This window comes from Lagenorhynchus albirostris, chromosome 5 (genome assembly GCF_949774975.1).
Source record: "Lagenorhynchus albirostris chromosome 5, mLagAlb1.1, whole genome shotgun sequence".
NCBI lineage: Eukaryota > Metazoa > Chordata > Mammalia > Artiodactyla > Delphinidae > Lagenorhynchus > Lagenorhynchus albirostris.
This window is the reverse complement of record NC_083099.1, coordinates 14,864,502-14,874,875: the sequence shown is the minus strand read 5'-3', so window position 1 is coordinate 14,874,875 and position 10,374 is coordinate 14,864,502. Positions and strand designations below refer to the sequence as shown.

The 10,374-nt window shown below is 43.4% G+C and overlaps 1 protein-coding gene across 1 annotated transcript; it reads left to right on the top strand.

Annotated features, from left to right (window-relative positions):
- Positions 1–2,932: 2,932 nt before the first annotated feature.
- Positions 2,933–9,480, top strand: P2RY1 (purinergic receptor P2Y1). Its single transcript, XM_060149593.1, has 2 exons — positions 2,933–4,974; positions 7,111–9,480. The coding sequence occupies exon 1, from the start codon at positions 3,815–3,817 to the stop codon at positions 4,934–4,936; it is 1,122 nt and encodes a 373-aa protein (XP_060005576.1). The 5' UTR covers positions 2,933–3,814; the 3' UTR covers positions 4,937–4,974; positions 7,111–9,480.
- The last annotated feature ends 894 nt before the right edge of the window (positions 9,481–10,374 follow it).

Below are 10,374 nucleotides of genomic sequence, written 5' to 3'. Positions count from 1 at the left end.
TTCGGTACGCGGGCCTCTCACTGTTGTGGCCTCTCCCGTTGCGGAGCACAGGCTCCGGATGCGCAGGCCCAGCGGCCATGGCTCACGGGCCCAGCCGCTCCGCGGCACGTGGGATCTTCCCGGACCGGGGCACGAACCCGCGTCCCCTGCATCGGCAGGCGGACTCTCAACCACTGCGCCACCAGGGAAGCCTCACCCTTTACATTTTATGTTTATCAGAAGTTTTTTTCTTTTTATGCTTGTAGCCCTCGATTCAAATGTTTTCAATAATCTTTCCATCCTCAATGATAGTTGGATTTTCTGTGACTTAAGAAAAAGGGAAAGAAGAACCTTTGTAAAGATGGTTATTAGAAACTTTGTAACAAGAAGGGCAGCCTTTTTGTTTATGAGTCTGAAACTGAACAGGTTTGACTTTCCTAGAATTGTCTGTCACTTCTCAAATTATATATAAATTGTTGGCTATTTTTTTTAAAAGCCTAAGGAGAGCAGAACATTTGGGAAGCTTCTGAAATACTCTATCAGTACCTTCAAGACCTGGCTCAAAATTTTCTCTCTTGATAGAAGGCTTTGGGAATAACACTTTCTATACTCAATCTTTTTTAGTAGTGGCCACTAACAGTTAATTTTCCTATCAGTGCCCTGTACTAGTGTGTATTTTATCATAGAATGGTGGTTAAATGTGTGGCCTTTAGGGATAGATAGCTTCAGTTTAAATCCCAGTTTCTACTGTATGACTCTGAATGAGTTACTTAACCTCTCTGTGCCTTCGTTTCACCATTTATAAAATAGGGATATTGGGGCTTCCCTGGTGGCGCAGTGGTTGAGAGTCCGCCTGCCGATGCAGGGGACGCGGGTTCGTGCCCCGGTCTGGGAGGATCCCACGTGCCGCAGAGCGGCTGGGCCCGTGAGTCATGGCCGCTGGGCCTGCGCGTCCGGAGCCTGTGCTCCGCAACGGGAGAGGCCACACAGTGAGAGGCCTGCGTACCGCAAAAAAAAAAAAAAATCTGTGGTCCACTTAGGACAACTATCTTCTCCAAATGCCTAATAAAGTGTGAAGTTTTCTGAAAGTACTTAATGGTATTTAGACTAAGTGTACTTTTCCAAACACTCACATTATGGGTTAATGCATTTGCAACAGACTTCTGAATGAGGTTACATATTGCTTATGTTGCAAATGAAAAATGGGAAGAGTGAGGAGTTAGGACCTATTGAGTACCAATGGAAGTCAATGTTTTCTTCCACTTCCCTCTCTCTCTTAATAGAAAATAATCCCAGTCAGTACCATCCTAATCAAAGAATATGAAAATGTTTCATGTTAAGACTTGGAATTATAGAATCATATATGGATGGGAAAAAAAATCAAATCCAACTCCCTTATTTTATAGTTGAGAAAACTGAGGCCTGTAGCATTCATTTCAATTGAGACTTGTTTTCAAAACAACATTCATGCCCTTGAGTTATTTACTCTAGTTTTATCATTTATTTTCATGCTGTTTTATTGACCACAACTCAAAATACCAGTGTGCTCACAATGCCATGTGTTTGGATATGGTCCTTTCTACATGTGTCCCTGGAAAGGACTGTCTGGTCCTTGTGGGGAATTTTCCTTTGTGGTATCAAAGCCAGGAGCTCCAGGTTTTCCTTTGAGCATTTTTTAAGAGAACATTATCATGTAACATCTGGGGCCAGAAAGAAATCTTTATGGTATATATTTTACAGATATTTTCTTCTGGGATTTTTTTCTTCAAAGAGAAAAGCCTTTGTGACTATTTCACATAAAGCATATGTTAATTAATAAATTGTCAAGATTGCTAGATTTATCCCTGTGTGGGTCCATTTAAATATGTCCCTCAACAGCTAATTCATTTTCCAATCAAACTTGCTCAACTACAATGTTGAAGTGCACTGCTCTAAAATTTGATACATTCAAGCCATGAAAATGAGTTTTTGAATAAATGTAGTATTCAAGGAAGTCTCAACTAGTATTGTTAGGGTACTTACCAGAGATATTTGTGACTAATCACTTTCTTTTTTTTTTTTTTTGCGGTATGCGGGCCTCTCACTGCTGCGGCCTCTCCCGTTGCGGAGCACAGGCTCCGGACACGCAGGCTCAGCGGCCATGGCTCACGGGCCCAGCCGCTCCGTGGCATGTGGGATCTTCCGGGACCGGGGCACGAGCCCGTGTCCCCTGCATCGGCAGGCAGACTCTCCACCACTGCACCACCAGAGAAGCCCTGTGACTAATCACTTTAACCTAAAGAAATAGGATTGGTAATAAAACCCCCAAACCACACCTTAATCACTTTGGAGTTGAAATTGTCTTTACATCTATCTATATAAATTTATATTTAATATTCGTTATTTCCTGAACAATGTTTTTATTTATTTTTTTATTGCAGACTTTGATCTTTAATTAAATGTACTGGACAGGAGGATTTGGGGACCCTGCGTTGTCTGTAAGTGGTAGGTAACAAATTGTGCTGAAGCAACGTCAAGTATCAACTACTAATACTTTTACAAAGCCCTTTTAGAAATTTTCACGTTTATGTTACCAATTGACGTCGGTTTATTAGCATTTGGTTAATGAAGAGAAACCATATTGAAAAAAGCGGAAAGGCAGACTAGAAGGATAGAAAGAGACTCTCCCCATTTCCCTCCCCACCCTCCCTCCTTTGAAAGCTTTCTGGGAGCAGCAGGTTCCTGCAAGTGCCAGGAATCCGGTCTCTGGTGAAGCGCGGAGCACTGCAACGCCAGGGCTTTCCCAGTTGGGGACTACAGGGGGACTACAGGCTGCTTGGAACGTGCAAACACCTGGCGTGGCTCTTGAGGGCCCTGGAGACTTGAGTCTCATTCCGGTCCGCTCCAGGGTTGTAGGCAGAAGGCTCTGAGCGGTCAGAGGGGTTTCCTGTGTGTCAGCAACATCACTCTGCCGAGATAGCTGGCGGAAGAGCCAAGGAGCGCTCTCGGACCAATCGCTCTCCAGCAGCCAGCCCTACCCCTGACCCTGACCGAGCGCGCCCTGACCGCCGACTCTGGTGAAGACCGGCTCTCCCAGAAGACGCCTCCGGCCCCGGGCGAACTTCGCGCAGGCACGCCCCTCGCCTCCCGGAGGAGCGCGAACTCGCCCGGGTGCCCAAACTCCGCCCATCCTCGCGGGGAGCCCGGCTCGCCCTCCCGCCGCCTGCACTCAAGCAAGTCTCTAGAAGAGCCTGCGAGCTAACACAGACGGCGAGCCGGACGCGATCCAGAAGCACACGAGTCTGCGACCACGCGCGCTCCGATGGCCCCCAGAGGCTGAGAGCCGGGGGCGCGGAGGCGGCGGCGCGGGCCCTAGAGCCGAGCTGCTGGCTTGCAAGGTAGGGCGCAGGAAGATGCCCAAACGAAGTTGATCTTTGGGGGAAGGAGGTTGGGGCGCGCCCTCCCCATCTCAGCGAGTTTGGCTCGACCTCACTGAGCCCCCGGCGCGCTCTCCGGCGCAAACCCGCGGTCCCTCGGGAAAGCGCAGTCGGAAAGTTGTCGGCGGCGGTGGCCGTAGCGCCCTGTTGTGTAACCTCGGCGCTGCCAGCCTCACCGGGAAGTTGCTGGTCCTCCGGCCAGCCCGGTTCGGTCGCGGCCCGGGGCAGATTTCATGGCCCGCGACGAACGCGGGGCCGGAGCCGGCGTGGGCGAGCCCCTGCTTTACCCCTCCCGCAGAGTTCCCCGGCGCCCCCTCCCGTCTGCTCGCCCGCCTTTCCGATGCTCGCTGCGCCCCTCGCCGCCGCCCTCTTGCCGCCGCTCGCCCCTTGGAGCCGCCGCCTAAGTCGGGGAGGAGAGAATGACCGAGGTGCTGTGGCCGGCGGTCCCCAATGGGACGGACACTGCCTTCCTGGCCGGCCCGGGCTCGCCCTGGGGGAACAGCACAGTGGCCTCCACCGCCGCCGTCGCCTCTCCGTTCAAATGCGCGCTGACCAAGACAGGCTTCCAGTTCTACTACCTGCCAGCTGTCTACATCTTGGTGTTCATTGTCGGCTTCCTGGGCAACAGCGTGGCCATCTGGATGTTCGTCTTCCACATGAAGCCGTGGAGCGGCATCTCCGTGTACATGTTCAACTTGGCCTTGGCGGACTTCTTGTACGTGCTGACTCTGCCGGCGCTCATCTTCTACTACTTCAATAAGACCGACTGGATCTTCGGGGATGCCATGTGCAAGCTGCAGAGGTTCATCTTCCATGTGAATCTCTACGGCAGCATCTTGTTCCTGACCTGCATCAGCGCGCACCGGTACAGCGGTGTGGTGTACCCGCTCAAGTCCCTGGGCAGGCTGAAGAAGAAGAACGCAGTCTATATCAGCGTGCTGGTGTGGCTCATCGTGGTGGTGGGGATCTCCCCCATCCTCTTCTATTCCGGCACCGGGATCCGGAAAAACAAAACCATCACCTGCTATGACACCACCTCAGACGAGTACCTGCGAAGTTATTTCATCTACAGCATGTGCACGACTGTGGCCATGTTCTGTGTCCCTTTGGTGCTGATTTTGGGCTGTTACGGATTAATTGTGAGAGCTTTGATTTACAAAGACCTGGACAATTCGCCTCTGAGGAGGAAATCCATTTACCTGGTGATTATTGTACTGACTGTTTTTGCTGTGTCTTACATCCCTTTCCACGTGATGAAAACAATGAATTTGAGGGCCCGGCTGGATTTTCAGACCCCAGAAATGTGTGCTTTCAATGACAGGGTTTATGCCACGTATCAGGTGACAAGAGGTCTAGCAAGTCTCAACAGTTGTGTGGACCCCATTCTCTATTTCTTGGCAGGAGATACCTTCAGAAGGAGACTCTCCCGAGCCACCAGGAAAGCTTCCAGAAGAAGTGAGGCAAATTTGCAGTCCAAGAGTGAAGACATGACGCTCAATATTTTATCCGAGTTCAAGCAGAACGGAGATACAAGCTTGTGAAGACGCAAGAATCCCCCAACACCCACTTTTGTACCATGGTAGGATGCTTAATAGAGCCAAGTGCTTTTTTCCCCTTTAAGTTTCTAGTAAGATTAGAGAAAATTCAAACCAAGAAAGCAGTGAGTTTAAAAAAAAGAAATAGAAGTGGAAATGCCTACACCCACACTTAGCTTGTTTGGGTTTGCTTTCAAGGACTTCCTTCTTTCTCACCAGAAGTATGTAACATAAAATAATACTATCCTTAAATATTTACTTTCTCTTCTGCCTTTAAAATTTGCAAGCTCTTCTGTTTCAAGTTTACATGAGTACTGGAGCTATTTGGATATTAATAACTTCTCCAAGAAAACTGACCACCTGAAACTTGAGTTTGTGATTCATCTAGTCTTTATTGTTTTTAATAATCTGAGGTGGGAACAAATTGAAACTTCACATCCTCAAATTACTGTAGTACAGCAGAATACTAAACTCGGTTCACTCGGTAGCAGATGAACAGATTGCAGCTGGGTGTTTCTTGGTCCTGTAAGCATAGGTGATGGCTGGCTGAATTACTTTGGAGAATTAAATAGAAAAATCAAGTCAATGAATTGACAAGTCTCAAAAGTGATTATCTCCCAGTTATTTCTAGAAAACTGCTCACTCTGTGTTGGGTGCTAAATGTCTGGTGGTGGAATCCTGTATATATTATCTTACAAGGTAAAATGCCTTCAAAATAATCAAAGTGCATGTACTTTCCTTTGTAAACACCACAAACTCTGTTAGGCTTCCTGTGACAAAGAGCATTTACTTGCACCACTGCTGTGCAGTGCCCTAGGAGTGTGTTTGTGTTCCAGTACAAATGCTCACTTCCATCTGTAAAAACAGTTTTCAAAATCACAGATAAATTACAGACCAAGGTTGAATAACTGTTAGCGGGTTGAGGGATGTTGGGCAGGCGGGAGAGTGGCTGACAGTCATCCATAATGCATAGCCGGCAAACATATTCTCGAACGTATGAGGCAAGTGGGAGTGGGGAGAAGACATTCTTAGAATAAGGACTTTAGTTTAAATTAATTATGGTGTAAAGGCCCTTTTTTTGTTTTTGCTCCTTCCAAATGCTGGAAAACATTAAATGCAATATAAAAAGAAGAAGGAAGAATGTGTATGGGTTGTGTTGGTAGAATGAAATGCTGTGATGCTTCACTGGATCTTACAGCCTCATATTTGAAGGAAAAAAACTCCAAACATATGGGAAAGGGAAATATGAGGCATTAAATTTAAGAACTTGAAGTACCACAGCACTAAAGAGTAAGGTATAGAAACTACTAATCAGACTAGCAATAGTTTAACCAGACAGTGTTTTCTTTTATATTTTCCCTCTGCCGGGCAGTAATGACAAATCTGTAAAATACTTCAATAACTTTAATAACGATTTTCAGTGAATATTGAATTGCGGCATTTCTAGCCTTTGAAATGGTCAAATTCGATATAATGCCGAATAATGAGGTGAGGTGACAATTTCCAACACCAAATAAATAAATCCAGTGTCAAAGGAATTTTTAATGGTGAAGGTACCCCCAACAAAGCCAATATCAGAGTCTGCAGCTGATGGTGGGGTAACTTGTTTGAAAGCACTTTATATGTAGAGCAGTTTGGGGCTGTGCCTCAAGGTGAGAACCCTAGCGCCCTGTGGGACCTGGTGACAGGGAAGTCAGAGCTGGGCTTCAGTTCTTGCAGGACCTCAGTGGACTGCAGATTTGTGAGCCCTAAAGTTTCTTCCTAGACTTGCTCCAGCCACTAAGATCAATGAAGAAAAGCTGTGTTTAGCCATCCTAAAGAGTGCTGCTTTTTCACATGTTCAGTCTTAAAGCACAGAATTATAGAAACCAAGTCAAGAAGAAACCTTCTAGATGTCCTACCTACACCTCCCCATTTTGAGAAAAGAGAAGGGTTAGCTAGGTTCTCATTTGGTTAGGGCCCTGCAGTGTTGTCTGTTGTGGAATCCTAAAAGAAAAAGACTAAGATATGTCATGAGTGTGTTACCCCTGTCAAATATCATGTTCAGTGGGACACAATTAATATCACTAAATTGTCCAAAATGGAAATGTCAAAGCCCGTATCATCCTTAAACTCGAAGGCTAATGGTACACATTTCTATAATATTCCCTCACCATTTACTTTAGTGTTCTTCCTTTTAGGTCTGATGCCCAGCCTGGTTTACAGTATGTGTTAAGTACGTTGTTTCAGCTTCCAGAGAACTTTCTTTTGGTCCAGCGTGGAGGTGAACAGTGACTAGAAGTGCTCTTTTACTCCTTGGCATGCTTTTTCCAGAGTGTTTCTTCTTTAGCTTCATACATCACGTGGTAGACAATGATGACATGCAGATGCCTGCCTAATAGTGACAAGAATGATCTCTCCAATCCCTTCCAGGCACAAATTGGTCTCTGGGACGAGTCTGCTAATGGTGATCTATTGGCTGAAGGTCTGATTCATGATATATGATAAGAGTAGGTATTTTAAGAGTAAAGGCAGAAATCTACTGGCATTTTGATAAAAGAGTCAAAATTACAGAACTTAGCAGTTAACTAAATTTCACACTACAAAACTGTTTGAATGCCAAGCTCAAGGCGTTTTATGGCTCATCAGTTGGCATCTTTGACTCTTTGAACATCAATGTTTGCACCTGTTTGCAAACGTTTGCACTTGTTTGCATCAGTGTTTGCACTGAAATGCTAAAAACACAGACCAAGAAGAGATACAGCATGAGAGTAGGATTTGGAGTTAAAATGGTGACACTGCCACTTGGCCAGCTGTGGAACTCTTGACCCTGGCAAGCCCACTCTCCGTGGATTAAAAGGGTTAGATGACATCCAGCTGTTGGGGCCTTAGGGGATGTGGTAAAGCCAGAGGTGCATGAAGTCTGCTACTGTATTTTCCAGGACTGTTCAATTCCAGTCCTTGACTGAAAATTCATACAAAGTTCACCGACTGTGATACGGATACGACCTGTAGGTTTTCTCAGTCTCCTCAGGGCAGTGCACTACACTGCCTTTGGATACAAGAGATGTCAGTGCTTATAGCACTGTAGCAGCTTGTAGCAGCTGGAATTGGACTAGTGACAATAAAGATTTGTAATTAGTTAGAGATATAGTGAAGCTTTAACTTTGCTGGTCAAATTGTAACTATCATAATAGTATTTATTGATGAAGCTCACAGCCCTCCCATTGTACAGACTGAAGAACTTTCTTGAAAGTTCCAACATACTGAGGTGAATTATATTTATTACAATGTATAATATTAATATGTCACACTGGTGTATTTTACATAATATATGATGCATAAAAAATGAGAGTTACTGTATATTATGATGCTTTCCAAATATCAGTATCTTGAAATGTTTAGGTCTTCAGATTTCTTTTATCTAAAATACGAAAATCTGTTTTGTGATACAAGTGATTCATCTTCTCTACAAATGCTTTTGCACGTTTTTCTTTTTATTTAGGGTTCTTTCTACATAGACACAGTTTGGTGTCAATCGATAGTAAATACAAAATATCTTAGCCAGACTGGGTCTGTACTGTCTACATTTTATATACTATTGTAGAAAAGTTTATATTGTCTTTTTAATACATTTGGAATTGTGTCCCCAAATACAGTCAGAGCTTCCCATTTCCAAATGCAAAAGCCTTGTCCTAAATTCAAAGGAGATCTCTTACGTTTTAGAAGTATGGTGAGATGGGCATTACAGATACAACATTAGAGTTTGAGGAAATACTTTAGGGAGATGGGGAGAGAAAGAGGCAGCTGATGTAATCAGTTACTGTGCTCAATTCCGCTTCAATTTTTATTTTGTGTTTCAAGGTGAAATAGTATAATCTTAATTTCTGTGAGATGGAGTTTCTAAGTAACACACTACCAGCAAGTTCAACACTGCTAGTAATTTTATTGTTTTCTTTGTTCATTTGAAAACTTTAATTCCAATTTTTACAGTAATAACTGTATATTATTTAGCTGCTGAATCCTGTTTCAGTTTTTTAGTTCTGTTGTACATTGTATTATACACATCATTACAAATTAATATGAAGGGGAATATATGTTACATATCAAAAATTGTGAATTTGAATTCTAGTATGTTTTAGTGCTTTTGCCAAAATGTTTATTTTTATAATATCTGTAATTTTAATATAGATAATTGAACTAGATTTCTTTGTGATTAATAGTGCCATTGAATGAGCAGTATGGAAACAGTGTTACTTGACATTTTGAGCTTTCTCAGGTTTATCGAAATCAATGGTAGCTTAACAGATTCCAGACTAATTGTGCATAATTGTGTTTTAAAGGAATGTATATTTCCTATAAGTTTGCATGCAGGAGTGTACAGCTTGGAATGTGTGTGTGTGTGTGTGTGTGTGTGTGTGTGTGTGTGTGTGTGTGTCCATGGCATGGCAGCCAACTTCGTATCTGCTGTTGGTAATAACAGCAGAGCTTTGATATAATCATGGTCATTAGAATTGTACCTACCATAGACAGTTAAAACTGAAAAAGTCTCAATAAAACTATGAAATGTGGTCTGATGGCTTCTATGTTATTATAGTACTAATACTTACAAGTTTCCCCAAATTTTGACATGTACCATTATACCAGCTGGCAAATATTGGCAATACTACTTACTAGTATCCTACTAATACTAGGATATATTGAATCAGCGCAGGCATCTCTTAACATGTAGCCTGGACTGTAAGAAGTGAAGTGTTAAAGAAAGAATCCTGGTGCAAGGTAACTGATAAGATCATCATTATTTGATATTTAAATATTAATAGGAACTTGATTTAATTCTTTGAGGAAAATATGGAACACAATCTTAATACATATTTCTCATACTAGTGTTCTGTGTTTAAAATGTTAGCTGTAATCTAATATAATGTAATGCCTCCTCTAATTTTTTAATCCATGTGATTCTAATAATCCTTTGTGGTTTCTGTTTATCTATTAGCCTACATTGCCTACTTCTCTCAAGTTTATATATTGATAGACACACACACACACACACACACACACATATGCACACATATATATGTTGCTATGCAGTGAAAAGCTGTACCTGGAATGGACACATGCTTAAAGCATTACTTTTTTTCCTTAGTGGGGAAGGTAAGTGCACTATGGTCCTGCACTGGATTTTTTGGTTGTCTGCTGAGACAGGTGCCCTATCACAGAATCCTGTGGGTAGAAAAATGCAAATCTCTTGCAGCCCCTAAGATACTGTCACTCAGTTTTAACTCCTTAATTGACTATACTATCCAGACTTCACCACTCAGGAGTCCTCACTTACTAACATCAGCTTTGGCAGAGTTTTGTGGCTATGTATATGTGTGTGTGTGTGTGTAAGTTTGTTTAGTGCATACACAGAAATTATACAGATAATTATCTTTCTGACTTAAGAAGAATTTACCATAACGCTT